Source organism: Procambarus clarkii, chromosome 5 (assembly GCF_040958095.1).
Source record: "Procambarus clarkii isolate CNS0578487 chromosome 5, FALCON_Pclarkii_2.0, whole genome shotgun sequence".
Lineage (NCBI taxonomy): Eukaryota > Metazoa > Arthropoda > Malacostraca > Decapoda > Cambaridae > Procambarus > Procambarus clarkii.
The window spans coordinates 3,494,768-3,515,793 of NC_091154.1; the positions used below are offsets into that span (position 1 = coordinate 3,494,768).

Below are 21,026 nucleotides of genomic sequence, written 5' to 3' on the forward strand. Positions count from 1 at the left end.
ATCGGAACAAAGCTGTAGCAGACCTCTGTATTTAATAATTTTCTGCGATTCCCTGAAAGAAGCAGCACCACCGCTTTCACGTGTGCTGTAGTGGAGGTAGGTACTGGCCAGTGTGGCAGCGCACGTGTAGTCCCATACCACTTGCTTACCATCCTTCCAAGGTAGCAAGGTGACCCCATCAGGGCGCTTCTGAGGGTCGTTAAGTCTGGATAAGTGTGGTTCTCTTTGTGCCGGGCAGCGGGCTGTGGCGAGGCTCCTCTTGATGATGTCGTTGACTTCTTCATGTCTTGCAATTTTACCCTGTGATTTACGACATACCAGACCATGACGACCATATTGGTCTGCCATCGCAGTTCCGCAGATGCACCAATGTTCGGTGAGGATCGGGGCGGCAAGGCGAAGGGCAACTCCAATGCGGAGAGCGTCATGACTGAGGCGAGTTCCCAGGGCTGCATTGGACACAGACAATAAGAAATCCCCGGCGTGGGGTGCTGTTACCGCTAGGAGGCGGGCTTTGTTTTCAGCATCAGCGTTGTCAATCATTGCTGTGACAGTCTTTTCCATTATGGGGCTATCCCAGTGGGCCTGCTTGTGGTCTTTTGGGACTTGTGGTCGGGGTTGAGGGTGTGCAATGGTGTCCCATTGTCTGGCTGCTTCGATGAACGTTTGATCATGAGTTCCCGCTGTCTCTCTCATACGCTCTGGTAGGATCTGCCCTACCAATTCGTTGGCTGCTGTACATGAGGATAAGAATGCTGGAAGTGCTACCTCAGTTGCCTTTCGTATGCCTATCCCTCCAAATCTCACTGGTAGTGTTGCTTGGTCCCACTGACTGTCATCTAAATCTAGGTTGAGCGCCTTCCTGAATATTGACCTGAGGAGCTCATCATATTGATGTAGAAGTGGATTGCCAAAAGTTGGTGCACACCTTAAGAAGTATGTTAGCCTGGGCAAGGTAAGGCACTTTGTGAGAAGGTAGAGGGCATCGTGGGAGTCCAAGTCCCCTATTCTCTCTTCCATCCTCTTTAGGTCTCTAAACTTTTCGTCAAGGACTGCAGCAATACATTGTGGCCCAGAGGTGCTCCGAGTAGTGTGCTGTCGGTAGGTTTAACGACTGAGGCTTCTGGTAAAACTGATTTCACTGCTCTAATGATTACTTCACTGGATGCAATAATTTCGCACTTGGAGGGGTTAAGAACGAGACCCATAGACTCCCCCCGTGTCTTCACCAGCTGTAAGTCTTCTAGCAGGGAATCTTGTGTGCCTGCCAGAGTGCCATCACCCAGGAACTAGATGTTGAGCTCACTGGACAGTCTGGTTGTAATTTATCGAACCGCTATGCAAAAGAGGAAGGGTGCAAGTGGGTCTCCCTGTTGAATTCCCTCTGCTGAGGTGACTTCATGTTTGCCAAACAGGAGGGTTGAGTCTTTGCTGTAGCCTGCTGACACAAACGGGAGAATGCTTGGGCAATGTTCCTGGACTGCAGTGAGGATTGCTTCCCTCTTGACCGAGTTGAAAGCGTTTTTAAAATATAATTTTACTACTGCCTGGTCTTCAGTAAGAGAGCTAATGTAGGCTCGTGCAGCATGGGCCGCTGCTTCACAGCCTTGGGGGACTCCAAACCCCAGCTGGTTGGGTTGCAGCATGGTGGCTGCTTCCGTTCGGATACTTCTGACAGCAGCCCTTGCAACTAGGCGGCGAGGGGTATTACCAACGGCAATGGGTCGAGAGAGAGAGAGAGAGAAATCACCTCTGGCTGGAAGAAGGGGGACCCATAGTACCGGAGGAAACCACACAAAACTCATTAGAGGGAATGTTTAGGTCCCCTCCAATACAGTTTATGTGTGCTTTTCTCCTACCACCCCTTTCCTTTTGTGTTTTTTCTTGCTTTATTATAAAATTAAAGGTTACAAGATGTCCATTACTTGATACAAAGAGTGCTTAAATTTAGGTTATGGATCTCTTGGAGCTCCTCCGCTTCCGGACAGGAACCGAGGATGCAGCAGGCGTTTCCCCTCTGGATCGCCACACTGAGGCGCTGAAACGCCTTCCAGTCGCCTGTTTTTGACTGATTTTGCTCTTTCCCTGTGGTTGGTTGCCCCACCTGCTTGATCAGCACCGAAGTCTATACAGGTGTCAGCCAGGGTGGATATACACGTGTAATCCCACACCAACTGTCTGCCCCTTTTCCTGGGGTATATATGGTGATGCCATCAGGGCGAAGTGCGGGGAAATCCGGGTTTTGGACCCCTAGGATGCGAGGTTCTCTCTCCGCTGGGCACCCAGCTGAGACGAGACTTCTCTTGATGATGTCATTGACCTCGTTGTGTCTTGCATGCCAGCCCTTTGTGCTTCCGCAATGCAACCCATGCAGTCCGTATTGGTCTGCTTCCACCCTGTTGCAAATACACTTGTATTCAGTGTGAATTGGGGCACCAAGGCGGAGGGCCACTGCTACACGAAGGGGTTCTGGATCTAGGCGCGTGCCCATTGCTGACATGGGTACTGTCAGGAGGAAGTCTTCTGCATGGGGGCATGGGGTAAGACTCAAATCGCGGCCGTTTTGCTTTTTCCGACGGCCGTGATTTGAGTCGAGTGTTTTTCGACACAAATGGTTACGGGCCAGTGCTTGGGCCGTGTATTTTTTCCGTGATTTTTTAACAGTGGATGTCGACTTCATCGATTTGAGCTATGAATTTATCCCCCGTGGATTTAAACGGCCGCGATTTGAGTCGGGCATTTTTCGTTACCCCGGTGACCCATGCACAGGCATCGCTAATGGTCAGTGACGTCACCAGCTAGCCGCTCAGCGTTCCTGCACAGGCACGATCAAGGGGATTAAACAGCCGGTCTATGAGTCGTGTGTTTTGCGTTACAACAGTGACCCCTGAAACTAATGTAAAATACCATCATCCCGAGACTATTTTAAAATATCTATTTACTTCCAACCACCGGCCATTGCAAAAGGGGAAGCAACACAGAGCATGGACTATCATGTATCTCAGCGTTCTTCCCTTATTACCAAACCAGTATTTACCCATGTCTTTTTTTCGAAATCTAAAACTTATCCAATTTATACCCATTGTGTAAAATTTACCTGATGACACCCTGTATCTGTACATTTATAGATGAATTAATATAAATTTATAGATGTCACTGAAACATGTATAAATGCAAATCCTGCTCTGAAACTCTCCCTGGATAGATGTAATAGGACCCATTATCACCACACCAGAAATAAATATCTCTTTGATATTCCCAGAGTTAAACTTAATCTGTGTAAACACTATGCAAATAAAGGGACCCAGTTTATGGAACTCACTCCCTAGTGAATTGAAAAACTGTCCAACTTTTGCGTCATTCAAAAACAATACTAAAAAGTACCTAATTTCACCTTCATAGTTTTTTATCTTTTGCTTTAAAAGTGCACTGTATCTAGTGCTACCCAATCTCCCAATCTTTATGTACCCAATCCGAACATCTTTATCATTGTGATCATTGCTGTCTTCTTATAAGTGCTGTCAATCTGCTGTATGGTGTCTATTAATCTTGTTTAAATTACCAATCAAGCTGTCAATGTAATCAATCAGAGTTTTAATATACCAATGTGCTTTAATATACTTACTAATCTCTCTCATCTCATTTTTTTTCTTGCAATGTATTTGTTATCATTTTATTAATTCTGATAGAATTTACCTACTTAAAATTATCGGTACCCCTACTCAAATCTTTGAAGATGTTAGACATTAAGTCACTGCACATTCTCTCATGTGTATTATACATATATAAAACGGTAAACTATAATGCCAATCCTGACCTCAAAAGCTTCATAGAAGGTTGTAACAGAACCCATGAGCATCACACCAGAAATAAATACAGTTTTGATATTCCTAGAGTACGACTAAATCAAACCAGAAATGCTCTACAAATCAAGGGACCCAGAATGTGGAATGACCTTCCCAACCATGTTAAAGACTGTACCTCTCTCAACCAGTTTAAGTTAAAAGCGAAGCTATACCTAATAAATTCCCTGTAACCTACCTTACCCCTCTGTTGTCAACCCATGTATGTTTTTTTTTTTTTAAAGAGCGCTGTTTGTCGACAGAATTGTATTTGTGCTGCTTTTTCAGCTATGTTTTCATTCCATGTTTTCATTTTACTCTTTATGCTCAATTAGTATTAAGCTTTAGTCATTTAAGTTTTTTATGCCCGAAACGCTTTGCGTAATAGTGGCTTTAGGCATTGTATGTACTAGCCCTAACTACAAATCCATCACTCTTTGTAAAATCTCTTTTATGTATGTACCTTACCTAAATAAACATTTGATTTTGATTTTTTTTTGATCTGTTAGATTAAGGACCTGCCCGAAACGCTGCGCGTACTAGTGGCTTTACAAGATTATAAATACTATGCTATGTATTCTCTCTAACCCAATGTACCTTCTTATATATATATATATATAAATAAATAAATAAATAAATAAATAAATAAATAAATAAATAAATAAATAAATAAATAAATAAATAAATAAATAAATAAATAAATAAAATTATTTTGCTACAAAATGGGAAGCCGCTAGCGATTGTAACAATGATTGTAACACTTACTATATTAATATGCAATGTTAAATGTTGTATTGTGATTTGTGTATCTGTACTCACTGAATTTGTGCGCCCCTTGAGGGACTTGAAGTAGAGGGGGGTAGAAATAGCCTAAGCTACTCTATCCCTTTGAGATGTATTTTTTTCTTGTCTCAATAAACATACTTGAACTTGAACTTGAGCCGCTAGCGAAAGTGACGTACTGTCCCGTTTTCTGTTTTGGGTCCCCTGGTAGGTTTAGGTTAAGGGGCACTTTAGCACGACAGTTTCTCGACGTTGGGGAACCTTAGGAGGACGGACTGGTGTGTAGGGCAACACTTCTATACAACAATGACGCAGATGACAATATTAGAAACCCCATCGTCAGATTAACCTAATGACCTCCTATATCTGTACATTTATAGATGAATTAATATAAATTTATAGATGCCACTGAAACATGTGGTTAAGTAGGAAGCATAAAAGATAGAGACTTTATGAAACAGATCTACATGAACTCCACAAATGGTCAGACAGCTGACAAATGCTTATCAGTATTGGCAAAATGCAAGACCTTGCATACAGGGCACAATAATTACCTATCACAGCCATATCATATTAACAACACCACTATGCAACAGATTGATGAAGAAAAGGACCTTAGAGTCAGAATCCTCCAGTCAGTGACAGCTACACCAGTGGAAGCTGTAATAAACACCAAATTGTACAGCCACACCTTAAGAACAGTGAAAGGAACCTGTGACTTCCAGGAAAAGAACGTGGTTACTCATTTGTGCTGGACTCTGGTGTGCCCCTATCTGCACTGTTGTCTCCAAGCATGGAGACCTTATCTATAGGAGGACACATCTGCACTGTTGTCTCCAAGCATGGAGACCTTATCTATAGGAGGACACATCTGCACTGTTGTCTCCAAGCATGGAGACCTTATCTATAGGAGGACACATCTGCACTGTTGTCTCCAAGCATGGAGACCTTATCTATAGGAGGACACATCTGCACTGTTGTCTCCAAGCATGGAGACCTTATCTATAGGAGGACACATCTGCACTGTTGTCTCCAAGCATGGAGACCTCATCTATAGGAGGACACATCTGCACTGTTGTCTCCAAGCATGGAGACCTCATCTACAGGAGGACACATCTGCACTGTTGTCTCCAAGCATGGAGACCTCATCTATAGGAGGACACATCTGCACTGTTGTCTCCAAGCATGGAGATCTTATCTATAGGAGGACACATCTGCACTGTTGTCTCCAAGCATGGAGACCTTATCTATAGGAGGACACATCTGCACTGTTGTCTCCAAGCATGGAGACCTCATCTATAGGAGGGCACATCTGTACTGTTGTCTCCAAGCATGGAGACCTTATCTACAGGAAGAAGCATCTGCTTATGAGAAACTTCAACACTGCGTGACAAAAATCATCCCAGAATCAAGTCAGCTCTCATATCAGGAATGGTTGAGGGCCTCAGGACTAACAACACTACGAACCAGACATGTTAAGGCTGATCTCATCAAGACCATTCATATATGGAACAAGTTTAAGAATGTTGTTCCAAAACACTTCTTCAAAAGGTCACATACAACACAAACAAGCTCAATAGCTTCAAGGTCAACACACCACATTGTAAAACAGAAAACAGGAGATACTTTTTCACTCATTGCAGGTGTAAACTCATGGAACCGCCTATCTGCCGTAGCCGTTAATGCAAGGTTCATAAAAATCCTCAGCAAAATAGGATGGGACCTATTAACAAGATGCTAGTTTCCTGTTCCCTCTCAAGGCTACTAGAGAAGTGGTGGCCCTCTGGTAAATTAAGGTAAACACATGCCCTAACTCCTCTGCTCACAATCGGGTGTGAGTCGAAAATGTACATTACTTTGAAACAGAACACAAGAGGTGATCTAAAAATCCATTACTTCATATTCATAAGGAAATAAGGCCACAAAAACAAGATGCTCAATTGGATAATTTATTTTACAATGTAGCATTTACTATTTACAAATATTACAACAATTAACACAGTGATATAAACCCATCAGTGTATGCATTGGCAGCCTGATTACGGGCTATTCATGCCCATGCCACCTCTTGACTGGCTTAATCTTCATCAGTCAATCATTGGCAGCCTGAACTGTTCTTTAAGACGACCAGACCACACAAGACGCTACGTCAGACAGTTCCCAGTCAGTTCAACCAGTTCCCTACAGTCTCTTTTACTTTTATACAGTTTACAATTTGTGTTGAATCCTTTATATTAATTCTACCTTCTTATTTTGAGAAGTTTCCAGTGCCTCAGTGGGGTTACTACCTCTGGCTGTTTTAGTGAGGACCCTTCACCTCAAAGAAGAAATATATTCGACATTCAGAACAGTCTTGCAAGACTCCCATATGTATGCACTTGTATATTCTTTTTCTACCCCCTCTTCCCCCTCATTTACAAGATTCGTCACATAACAGTATACACTAAATCATCAAGAGGTACATAGATCTTCTTGAGTGCCATATATATGCCAGGTATGAACCAAGAATGTAGGGTGTGTTTCCCATCTTGAATGCCCCACTGAGGAACTGGAAACAGTAGCTAACTGCTCTTGGCTGTTTTGTTGGTTTAACATGTCTAGAAGCCAGATTCTTGAGAAAGTTCTTGACACAGGTACCCCTCAAGGCACCAAGGGTCTTTATAGCAATAGAGAGAAAATTGTCCCATTGAGCCAGTTTTCTGTAGCTACTAGTCTGGGATGAAAACCTGTAGGTGGTACTACCACCCCTGAAGTTAATGTAGGTATTACCATTCTTCCAGGGGTACCTTGCAGCTACCTTGTGTTTGCGCCGAAGGCCAACATACCCCCCGTGGCCCAAGCCTCTGACTAGGGTGACCTGTGATCCCCTGTAAGCAATCAGTAGCAGTAACGGAACATATAGTGCAAGTATAAATTTGTTTGCGACAAGCAATATTTGATTTTAGACTGATAAGCCAAAACTTGATGACATGGAGATAAGAGCACAATCATTGACAGCATCTGTCAATATCTATTGTACCATGGGATAGCAGGGTGAGACACAGCGTCTACTTTATGCTAGTGCATCTATGAGTTGTATTTACACTTCAACTAGGCCAATCATAAGTGTTCAAACTTATTTTTTTTTTAATGCAACATCTGACCAACAGCTATTTTCTAAATCTATTTGTCTTGAATGAACAATATGAATTAAAAATATTAATCAAATGAATACTGTAGCTACTTCTTTAGCTTGAATGTTGTTCTAACCTGTTAGTCAGCAATCACTCCATTCACCTAATACTGTACATCGCAAATTTTATGTAATAAACCAATCTGTTACAAATTAGACATATTGGTCAAAATGAAAGCACTGTAATATTTAAGTATTGGCCTTGATGTGTTAGGTAGGGTTGCCGGCATTTCGTACATTTATGGTTAGGTCAAAATAGTTAAAAAAAAAATTTAAGGAGTGACAAATCCAGAGAAGATGCTACATACAGCTAGAGGGAGAGAGTTAAGGTCATGTTACAGTTTGGGTCATAGCTTCTGACCTCTGCAGCCTTGCTGGTATTATCACAAGCTCATCCATTCACTTTATTGGGAACTGGAAGAATCCTTAGAAATGGAACACTGATAATACTCGAAAGTAATACCAACTCACCTGTACTGTACATCAAAAACTTGTTGAATCCAATTTTACAATTAAATTATATTTTGTTCTTAAAAGTATTTATCCATTTCTGCCTTAATGCATTTTACAATAGCAATCAATAGCCAATCATGTCTTACAAACACTATTTTTTTAAATAGAAAAAACCTCACAACAAACCCCATTCTTATTTCATTTTCTTGTCCAGGTCAGCCAAAATATTTATCTCACAAACGACTAACAAAATATCCTTTAACTTGTATAATTTTGCATCTGCAGTATTAACAAAAATAAACTTTAACATTCTAATTTGAAGTTTATAGGTTGTGGTCAGTATACACGAGGTATAAGAATACAAGTATTATCTCCATTCCGCATCTCCTATACTTGCGTACACTTACGCGAACATACAACATACACTTTAATACACAAAATGTAAACATCAGCACACACACATGTAGTCCTTTCACCCCACTAAGACAAGACAATACCTCACAATTATCTAATATATAATTTCTTCTTTGTGTTAAGGTGCTGAACAATATAATATTCTGAACAATATCGTATTCTGATCAATATCATATTCTGAACAATATCACATTCTGAACAATTCATATTCAGAACAATATTATGTTATGAACAATATCATATTCTGAACAATATCATGTTCTGAACAATATCATATTCTGAACAATATCATGTTCTGAACAATAGCATATTCTGATCAATATCATGTTCTGAACAATATCATGTTCTGAACAATATCATTCTGAACAATATCATTCTGAACCATATCAATATTTGAACAATATCAAGGGCTATCATATGCCCCAGAAACCATTGTCCAGCCCAGTTTCAGCATGACAAAATAACTATTTTTTCATTAACTGCTAAAGGATTATATAACTGTATAAGACTAGACAGTTTAGTTTTGGTACACCATAAAACAATACCTCAGGGGGGGTATTCGCTGATCCCGGTACCTCATTGCTAACTATATTAGTGAAGCATTATGCCATGTGTACCGCGTCTATGCACTTAGTAGTAAATGCCAAGACATTATTTCAGTCCAAAATCCAGATAGGACAAAAATCCTCAGGTACAATGGGGACGGGGGTTTGACAAGCCTCTGACTTCCTGTTCCTGTCAGGGGTCACTAGCGATAATGGCCCTGAGGTAAATTCAGGGAAATAACATTGAACCACGCAGGGGGGGGGCTTCAATGGTCTGCCCATATATGAGCAATTTCTGGGAAGGATGACCTAAGTTGCTCAGGAAACCACTATGAGGACTCTCCTGAAGGAACAGTTTTCTTACATTAAACACTGGATTTTCTTGTATAAACAACCCCACCCCTTTGCTCCTTTTCAATTCTTATCTAATGAGCCACTGTTGTATTTGCATCAGTGTCAGTTACTGGATTTATGTGATGTTGTTATTGTTGTTATTCTAGATTCAGCTACTCGGAACAAAAGTCACAAGTAGCACGGGCTATGGTGAGCCCGTAGTGAACTTGATTTACGTGAATTCACCAGAGGCCACCATCTGTCTAGTGGCCTCAGTGGAGAGAGGAAGCCACCGGCTTGTATTAAGAATGACATAAGTCGGGAGACAAGCCACCTATAAGTCCTACAAAAGTTGACTTGCCTTGAAAGTTATTGAACAAAAAATAAATTTGTCAAAATGTCAATAAAAATAGAATCCAATATGTACATATAATAAACCTCAATACACTCAACATGAGTCAATAGATGAACCTGGTTCGAGCGAAGGTTTAAATGCGCCCTGTCTGTCTTCATAGGTCACACAGTCCAAACAATGAATAACAATTCCAACCACATAATAACTCTTAATTCACTCTGGAAAACCATCAATTATTGATGGCTGATCAGGTATTGACACACCTTGAAGAGACAATTAACTGTGTCATGCTTTACACTGCCAGCAACATGCTTAAAGACAGGCTTCTTGTCCCTGACAACAAGAATTAATAAACACACACAAGTATGATGCAACAATAATCACAAGAAAACATGATTCCATTATGTATAAGTATCCACATAGGAGAAATACAAATTAAAATGTTCTGAGTGCTGTCGTGTTTTAACGTATTTTCAAGAAGTACTGTATTCCTTGAAAATACCAGTATGTTACAGTACCGAAGTGCTCATACTCCTTGAAAATGTGTCACATCACGAAAGCGCTCAGAATATTTTTGTTTTATTTCTCCTATGTGAATACCTATGCACTCACAACCATGTGATGCGTTATACAGTCAACAACATGCTTAAATACAGGCTTCTTGTTCCCGACAATGGGAATTATTATATTCTCAAACCACTTTTCCGCCTAAACTACGGTAAATATAAATGATGAAACTCATGCTCCCAAAATTTAGAATAGTTGCTATGCTGAAGATATTTTAGAAGTCGTAGAATTTATAGTGTTTACTTGAATAAACTAATTCATCTATTAAAGAAAAAATTCAGTATAATAAAATAGAATAATTTTATACACTACAGTTAAAATATACATTAATATGCCTAGCTGTATTTTGGTTCATAGCTCCCTCATGAACTAAAACGTTATATATTGTTTCAACATTAATCAACTTTGTTTATTTAATTTTCTATATAACGAAATAGCTGGAATATATTGATAGTTTACGTCCAATGACCGGTGGTGTAGCAGGAAGACCACAATCTCGGGACCAAGAGCCGAAGCTCAACCCCTGCAAGCACAACTAGGTAAGTACTGTACAATGACCACCACAACCAGACCGCCCTCATTTCAAGGTCTCGCTAATACAACTGGGTTTGTCCTCGACTCACAATCGGCAATCCTGGCTTCGAACCCCGGGAGGGGACCGAAAGTGGTTACGTACATTTCGTTTCACCTAATGCCTCTGATCACCTAGCAGTAAATCGGAACCTGGAAGTGAGTTGACTACTGTGGGGTTGCATCCTGGGGAAAAGGTCAGTAGTTCAACCTTGGGGTGGTGACTGAGGATCTCGATACAAGCCTAACACATATATACATACATACACAAACAGCAGTTAGACACACATATCCGTGTATGCCTAACCGCTGTGTGCATTAAGAACTTTATATAATATATAAAATTTCTCATTAATAAATTATATCTACTTCCATCTTTAGTTGTGGTGAAATGTATTCAAGAGGCTAATTAATGCATTCCAAAAACATTTGAATAATGCCGAGGCAATATTGATCAAGGGCTGGAGTAGTGTGCAGCACACCCACGAGGACTAGCTGGAGGGAAGGGGAATTATCAGGAGGAAGCACCAAGCTATTATGCCTATATATGCCTAGGGAGCCGGTCGGCCGAGCGGACAGCACGCTGGACTTGTGATCCTGTGGTTCCGGGTTCGATCCCGGGCGCCGGCGAGAAACAATGGGCAGAGTTTCTTTCAGCTTATGCCCCTGTTACCTAGCAGTAAAATAGGTACCTCGGTGTTAGTCAGCTGTCACGGGCTGCTTCCTGGGGGTGGAGGCCTGGTCGAGGACCGGGCCGCGGGGACACTAAAGCCCCGAAATCATCTCAAGATAACCTCAAGATATAGCACTTGGACGGGATCAGGATAAGGATTTGGGACGGGATGGGACGAAGGGAAAGGAGGTCTAACTGCAGTGGTGAATAACTTGAACTTAGGGAACAAACTACCAGGTAACATAATTGACGTTATCACAGGATTGTTTCAAGTGTAGGTTAGACATATATATATACTGTATATATATATATATACTGTATATATATATATACTGTATATATATATACATTAATGAATTGAGGTGGATATAAATAGGAGCTGCTACGTATGGTTCAATAGGTCTACTGCAATTGCGTTTATTCCTCTGGGAATACCATATCGGCCCAACCCTAATAACATAAAGTACATAATAATATTTACAATCCATAAAGTATTTATAAATTATCTTTTCAATGGTCAATGGCAAGTACAATTAATACAGTTATTTTGGACTAATATGCGTTATGATGCATCTCATAATAATGGGAAAGACATTGGCAAATGAGAGTTCGTTTAAATTTCTCAGAAATTAAAAACATCTCCTGCCCTCCCCACCTTTCCCTTCTTACCTCCCCTTCCACTTTCTTCCCCCTTCCCCCTTTCTTCCCATCCCTTCTTACCCCCCCTCCCCTCTCCCTTCTTCCCCATTCACAACGAACCCCCAATAGGTTGCTGTTGTTTCAGATTCAGCTAAAACCCGTAGAGAACGTGCTCCCAATAGGTATATGTAACAAAACTATAACACTTGGTATAGAGATACTGACAGTTCATATCTAGCTTTTCGTATTATGGGATTACGTGCTAATATGAAACATTCACAATGGGGAGTAGATCTTAGAATGCATTCAGAAAGGTCGAATGAGAGTGGACGCTAAGTCAAGCGTGAAAAAGCCCTGGATCTAGACATGGCTGTAAATGATCATTTGCTAAGGAGGAGGTGACTATGAGATGCGAGAGTTGCATAATAAAGAATTTACCTTCAAGTCAGGAGATATTGCAGAGACTTTAAGAATCAATATAGTACTTGACTTCAAATAAATGAATTTACAGTTGTGTTGTAAGCAATTTGTAATCGATACAGATGAATTAAATTTTTGCAGGCCTCTTGAATGAAGTGACAAAAACTGTATGAATTTTTTTCGTGAGCATAACGTGTCATTCAGGTTCAAAAGCAGTGCTTACTACCAGTGATTACAAGAAAGGGATGTGAGACATATATATTTAAGCCCCCCCCCCCACCTCCTAGCCGTTTATACCTGGCACGCTAAGTTATCTCTTTCAACTTCTATGTGTTTGTTATTATTTTCGTGATGTTATGGATGGAACTGGCTTCTAAGTACATCAAGGAACTTGCAGTTTTGTTCTGATCACAAAGAATTACAAAGAATCTACTATTGCAAACTAGTGTTCCACCAGGTTTATTAGTCATATAAGTCAATGTCAAAGGTGAATCAGCCATTCAAGGTACAGATGGCTATACGGTAGTCAGTATTAGGCCTAGGACAGGAGGGGGGGGGGAGACCTCAATAAACCTAAGTATGCAGACGAGGAGTCACAATAACGTGACTGAAATAATGTTGACTAAACCACACGCTAGAAAGTAAAGGGACGACGACGTTTCGGTCCGTCCTGGGACCATTCTCATGTCGGCTTCGCAATCGACTTGAGAATGGTCCAGGACGGACCAGAATGTCGTCGTCGCCTCACTTTCTAGTGTGTGGTTTGGTCAACAAGCTTAAGTACATGCTTTCTGTCCCTGACAATGGCAATTATAACTAAATTGGAGAATAGTATTTTGAAGGTCTTCCCCTGAAGTACTAGCAGTTGTCAGCAGCAAATACTACTTCCAGTGACCCATAGATCGAGATCCTACATATTCCCAGTGACCAGCAGATCGAGAACCTACATATTCCCAGTGACCAGCAGATCGAGATCCTACATATTCCCAGTGACCAGCAGATCGAGATCCTACATATTCCCAGTGACCAGCAGATCGAGAACCTACATATTCCCAGTGACCAGCAGATCGAGATCCTACATATTCCCAGCGACCAGCAGATCAAGAACCTACATATTCCCAGTGACCAGCAGATCGAGATCCTACATATTCCCAGTGACCAGCAGATCGAGAACCTACATATTCCCAGTGACCAGCAGATCAAGAACCTACATATTCCCAGTGACCAGCAGATCGAGATCCTACATATTCCCAGTGACCAGCAGATCGAGAACCTACATATTCCCAGTGACCAGCAGATCAAGAACCTACATATTCCCAGTGACCAGCAGATCGAGATCCTACATATTCCCAGTGACCATGAGATCGAGAGCCTATGTGCTGATTCCCGCAAGCCAACACGTACAACTTCATGAGCATTATATAAAAGGAAAAATATATATATGGCATCTATATGCAATAGGAGAACTTTTTGACCCAATGATTAGCACACTGATGCTGCCTGCATTAAACTTGATAAAATATTTGGATCCAGTGACAATATTCGGAAACTAAACATGTGTCTATTCAATGTCTCGGAGGATATCTGACCCAGTCACAATGATGCTCAAACACAGGAGTTTCAAAGCATCATTTGACAAACAGTACTGGGAAAACAGGACATCACAAGCATAGCTCTCATCTAAGTAATTACACTGAGGTAATTACACTGACATAATTACAAGGGTGAAGGTAATAATGAGTATTGGAAGAAATCTTTGACGCAGCCGTAAACATCATCATTTGTCTCAAGTCTTACAGTCACACAATTTTTTTTACCCTGAAACAAACATAAACATTGTGTGTTGAATCTGGATAATACTGGAGCCATTTCTGGTGCCAGTAACCTATACAAAGCTATAATATATGCACTTTCAGACAATTTATATTTGGTTGTTACTGTGTGAAATAGAAAAATTCTCTACAAAACTATGAAAATACATTTGGAGAAGTATAAAGTATTTAAAAATATTTACTGTATATATATATATATATATATTATATATATATATATATACTGTATATATATATATATATATATATATATATATATATATATATATATATATATATATATATATATATATATATATATATATATATATATTAATATGTTATGCTGAACATCCCTTACCCACCAAGATGCACTCATGAGTCCCTATACTGTGCTGATGTAAGAAAGCCCATTAGTACGTGTGTGTGTGTATATAATGTGGTGTGAATGGCATCCAAGGCAAGAACTACGTCGCGTGAGTGGATACAGTGACTCCATTGATGGTCACCACTGACGAGGGCTCCCCCGCCGTGGGTACCATCGGGGGCTGAGGCGGGGGCATTCGTGGGCGCCTCATTATATGGGCAGGAGGTCGGTTAAGGGTAGCGGTCATGTCGGCCGAGGAGTCCATCATGCTGTTGGTATACGTGGGCTGGTGGCCGTTGGTATATGTGGGCTGGTGGCCATTGGTATAGGTAGGCTGGTGGCCGTTGGTGTACGTGGGCTGGTGGCCGTTGGAATAGGTGTGGTTTGGCGTAGTGTTGTAGCTCCCGGAGGACATGTCCGCATACTCCTCCACATCATCTGGGATGTTCTCATAGATGTTGTTACCTGTCCATACAAAAAACAAGAACATGAAAATAGTAACATATACTGTATTTTAGAACTCGACTACATCTTCCTCCACTTAAAAAAGCTCTGAATTACATCTTCACCCCCTTGAAAAATAGTCAACTGTCAGTTTATCGTCTTAAAAATCGGTTAACAAATCAAACCTATACAGCTTTAATTTACAAGTTCTGAAGACAATTTGTAAGATAAAACCACTTAAAATCATTCCTATACACAGAGTAATCACATAATGTGATATATCAAGGAACAAATTCCCAAGGGCCCTGATGAAGATTCGACCCTATGTGCTCCCTCAGAGCGAGTCTGGGAACATCCAGGGCATAGGTTCAAACCCTCATAAGGCCCGTGTGGATTTGATCATTCCTGTGTTAAAGATCTGACTGTGCATTGCAGGTGAGAGAGAGCAGAGTGGCCATAGACCAGATAGGGAAGTGAAGTGCAGGGAACTTGGCCTATACCTAGACAAGAGACTCAACTTCAGCACCCACATTCAACACATAACAAAAAAGATTTCTAAAACAGTTGGTATACTCTCTAAGATCAGATATTATATACCCTATTCTGCTCTCCTCTCTCTCTCTCTACTATGCACTTATCTATCCCTGTCTTACTTATGGTATCTGTGCTTGGGGTTCAACCTTTGCAAACTACCTCAAGTCCATCATCATCCAGCAGAAATCTGCTATCAGATTAATAACAAGAGAATAGGGGGCAATAGGGAGAATAGGGAGAATAGGAGAATAGGGAGAATAGGGAGAATAGGGGAGAATAGGGTTTGTTATATCAGAATAATAACAAACTCTGCTTTCAGACAACACACAGCTTCCCTGTTTAAATCCGTAAACATGTTAAACATAAATTCACTCCACACATTCTCTTGTGTCAATTACATTTATAAAACCCTTTTTTTAAGTGCAAACCCTGTACTGAAACTCTTCCTGGACAGATTTAATAGAACACATAATCACCAAACCAGACATAAATATCTCTTTGATATCCCCAGAGTCAAACTGAATCTGTGTAAACACTCTATGCAAATAAAGGGACCTAGTCTATGGAACTCACTCTCTAATGGATTGAAAAGCTGTCCAACTTTTGCCTTATTCAAAAATAAAACCAAAAAGTACCTAATTTCATCTTCATAGTCTTCTACCTAGAGCTTTTTCTTTGCACTGTTTCTAGTGCTACCCCACTCCTCCAATATTTGTACTAAGCAATATTACTTTACCATTGTAATCTTAGATATCATCTGATAACATGTTGTTGTACTGAGTGCATATTCTACTGTATTATTCCTTGTAATGATCCTCATAGCTTCAGTGAACCTATGTATAACCCTGAGATGTTATTCTAATGTACCTAGTAATCCTTGTTCATTATTGTGTACAGTATTGTTATTATTGTGTATTATTCTAATCTGCTTTTGTGTCAAAATTTCTTGCAATGGACCTGTAAACATTGTTTTTTTTTTCAATTTAATGTAATTTTTCTACTTAAAATTATCGGTACCTGTAAAGTAAAGCTGTAAACATTTTTTGTCAATTTTACTTATAATTATTTAAAAATTATCTGTTAGTTTAAGGACTTGCCCAAAATGCTATGCATGCTAGTGGCTTTACAAGAATGTAAATTCAACTTAAATTCTATGTTCTCTGCTAACCCCAATGTACCCTCTTGCATATATATAAATAAATAAATAAATAAATAAATAAATAGAGTACTGTGATAAATCTCATCTCACGATGATGATACTGTATATGAGAAATATAGATCGAGAGATGATCCTGTTCAGAGACAGCTGCTGGTGAATGGTCCCTACCATGGTCCCTACCATGGTCACTACCATGGTCCCTACCATGGTCACTACCATGGTCCCTACCATGGTCACTACCCAGGCTCACAAGACATATTGGAGATTTATATATCTACATATTTATTGATTCATTTATTTACCCGAGGACCATTATCTCTCTTGTGACTTTGATGGGGAAAGAGGAAGCCAGTGTGGCTTGCCAAAGATCCCACACCAATACAAATACAAATATTTATTCAGGTAAAGTACATGCATACAAGGTGAGATGCAAAATGTTGATGGATTTATAGATAGAGCTAGTACATACAATGCCTAAAGCCACTATTATGCAAAGCATTTCGGGCAGGATACTATTCCCTGAGTCAACAACACTTCCCCCATGCCAATTACCCCCTTTTCCCCCCACCATGCCCTGGATATAGTACCTGTGGTAGGGTCACTGAGGTCAGCATAACTCATGGAGTCAGTGTGGCGAGGCTCCCTTGGCTTGAGGGATGTTGGTGGCTCCTGATCCTTTCCCTTCTGCTGACGTCTGCAGCAGAGATGAACAAATGGATTAGTTACTGTTGCTGCAGCAACCGCAGGAGGACGAGGAGAGACGGAAGGGTTACTTTCTATGTGTATAACGAACATAATTAGCAGACAACCATAATGAGAGGTAATTTCAATAGCAACTTTCTGAAGCTATTGTCACCAATGGCAAAGTAACTGGCTTTGTCAAAGGTGAAATATAACAGATTTGAACATACACACATGAGCACATCCCCTGCACCAAACCCACTTCGGAAATTCGGAATACTGGAATCAGTTCACCTTCGACCTGCTTCATGTTTGGCCATCACTCAAGTCAAGCTTCAGGTAAGAGGTTTAGCAAACCTTGTTTGGTAGCATAGAGTTTTATATGTCCTCGGCTCACAACCCGGCCACCGGCCAATACCCTGACAGGACAGATAGTTGAGGCACAATTGCTGTCTCCTGATGTCTCTGTTTACCCAGAAGTAAATAGGCACCCAGTAGCTAGGCAACTGTTGTGGGGTTGTATCCTGGGGAACGTCAGTAGTTGGCCTAGAGCAAAGGTCAGGGAACTTTCTTGGATATTACCTCAAATTTATTTATGTTAAATTATGTTACCCCCAATGCAGGTTCAGTATTTTTGAAGAGAAAAAATTTTACTGCCATTTTCTAAAATTCTCACAACTTTCTTGATATAAAACAGTATAAATCTTGTATAATTATATTTGTAATTTTTTTAGTGTTCATTACCCCCCAAAACAGATGAATTTGCATCACATTTTATATTCAAGATCCTTGATGCAAGAGTCTTAACCCTCCCTTACTACTCAACGTTGTCCCTGAATGACCCAAATTCCCAACCACATGTATCGTTTGACATGCAACACGTGCAACTCACGTTCTGAGAAAGATAAAGAGGAGAGCCACAGCCACGACGGCGACAAGGCCAACGGCAAGGCCAACGTAGAGACCTGTGTTGGATGCCTCCTCCAGGGAGCCAGGCGGCCCGCCTCGAGCCGAGTTGCTGGTCCCATCCACGGTGTTGTCCTCAAAGATGCCATAGTCCTTGGTATCCACTGGGGGAAGATGAGGCAGGTTAGATTAGCTGTTACTTTTCAGCATCAGAGATGTTACAGAAGATGAGGATTGGGAACTACGGGACAAGAATCAGAGAGGAGGGAGAGAAGCAGTAAAGATACGGAACACGGCTAGGAATAAAGAAATAGAATAAATCAATGAAATTGAATACAAGGACAAAAAAAGAGAAATGTTATAGCAACAAGAAAATGGTGGATATGAAACAGTAATTATGGAGTATAATGTAGGAAAAAGTCACAAAAGAAGCAAAAAGCTAGCAAGAAAATAGCATTTACTGCAGTTAATAGACTTAAAAAAAAATAAAGTCAAAGTGAAGAGAAAAAGTGACGAGAGTGAAAGCAAGGAAAATGGAGGCTGTTGAGAGTACAACGAGAGAGAGAGAGAGAGAGAGAGAGAGAGAGAGAGAGAGAGAGAGAGAGAGAGAGAGACAGATATGAGAGAGAGATATGAGAGAGAGATATGAGAGAGAGAGAGAGAGAGAGAGAGAGAGAGAGAGAGAGAGAGAGAGAGAGAGAGAAAAAAAAAAAAGAGAGTATAAGAGATAGGCAGGAAGTGCTCAAATATAGATAAAGGTTGATGCTTGCAGATTTATAGTCTGATTTTTTTTAAGACTGACTTTTAAATTTTAGATTTTTAAATTTAAAATTTTAGATTCAGAGATTTTAAGTCTGATTTTTAGATTTTCAGGATATTTACAACTGATTTAGCAAGTCAAAGCTATGCTAAATCAGCCTTAAAGATGTGAATTGCTAACACTTGCAAAGGAAAGGAAAGCAATCGACAAAATTTACAAAGAGGAATTTTTTGAAAACTGCAACTTCAAGAACAATGAGTCAGAGGTTTAAACTAAAGAAACAAAGCTGCTGGATAAACATTAGGAAGGTTTATTTCACATAGTGGTAGACGGTTGGAACAAGCTATGTGAGAAGGTGGTGGAGGCCAAGACCATCAGTAGTTTCAAAGTGTTATACGACAAAGAGTGCTGGGAAGACGGAACACCATGAGTTTAGCTCTCATCCTGTAACTACACTTAGGTAATTACACTTAGGTTAATACTGTATCAACAATAAAATTGAAGCAATTCAAAACAGCAGTAAAATGCCAGTAGCAAATTGATGGAATTCATACCCAAACCACACATATAAAAAGAAAAGAAAGTGATGACATTTCTGTATATACAAATTTATAATGTTTCAGGCCAGACCAATGTGTGGCACCAACTGGTTAAGAATCCAGGATAGACCAAAACATCATTGCTTTCCTTTCATTTCATTTCACATGTGTGGGTTTGGTATTGATTTCCAGCCATGTTATTGTGAATTATTCTCTGCAAAATGACAAGATAATTAAAGATAACATACATGAGCACCGCGGGGCGACCCCAGACCAGGTGCCTTCGGCAGTACATGAGCGCGTGAAGGGACCATCGAGGATGTACTTGGGCAGACAGTGATATTCCACAATGGCACCGTAGATCAGGGATTCGTTCAACCGGACAATCCGGCCATTTTCTATTTCCTCTGGCATGTTGCACGACACCCCTGAAGTGTGTCATTGGCTCAGGTAAGGCTCAGGTAAGGTATAGATAACTAATAGAATATGAACAGAATTCCATGAAAAATAACATAATACAATTACAGTATTCCCAAATTCAAACATGTCATTTTAAACGATCAAAACAAAATCAGATTAATTCACATAATGAAAAATGCCTGAAATTAAAAAAACATAATAATAATTGTGCACACGAACTGAAATTCCACTGAGAGACAAAAGTTTAAAAAAAAAATACAAAAATGCCATCCGAGATAAGTGTGGCTTCATCTGGAAGTACTTTTGCAACCACAGACGAATACACACACCAGCACAGTTACCCCACGAATACCATATACCAGGCATGTCAAACTGAGGGTCGACCCAAGGGCCATATGGGTTACATTTATGTTATCATGAGGGCAACACACCACAACTAATTGAAGTCATTTAATAAAAATGATTGCAGAATATTTTTTCTATTATATTATATACAGTATACCAAATTATAATATCCCTTTGTGTGGGCTACAGGTGTGCTTGCACAAGGCCGCATGCTTGACATGCTAGCGGCGTCTACCACTGCTTACATCCACGGGGGAAGGGGGGAGCGTAGAAATAGCCTAAGCCACTCTATCC

At 40.4% G+C, this 21,026-nt stretch overlaps 1 protein-coding gene across 2 annotated transcripts in view; it reads right to left on the reverse strand.

The window, feature by feature from the left end:
* Window positions 1-14,904: 14,904 nt before the first annotated feature.
* Window positions 14,905-21,026, reverse strand: part of fw (CUB and Sushi multiple domains furrowed) — a gene marked incomplete at its 5' end in the record, with an annotated part of 57,157 nt that continues 51,035 nt past the window's right edge. For both annotated transcript variants that reach the window (XM_069338413.1, XM_069338407.1), the window contains 4 exon segments: window positions 14,905-15,409; window positions 17,669-17,775; window positions 18,655-18,832; window positions 20,216-20,395. In XM_069338413.1, coding sequence (XP_069194514.1) covers window positions 15,045-15,409; window positions 17,669-17,775; window positions 18,655-18,832; window positions 20,216-20,395 — 830 coding nt within the window.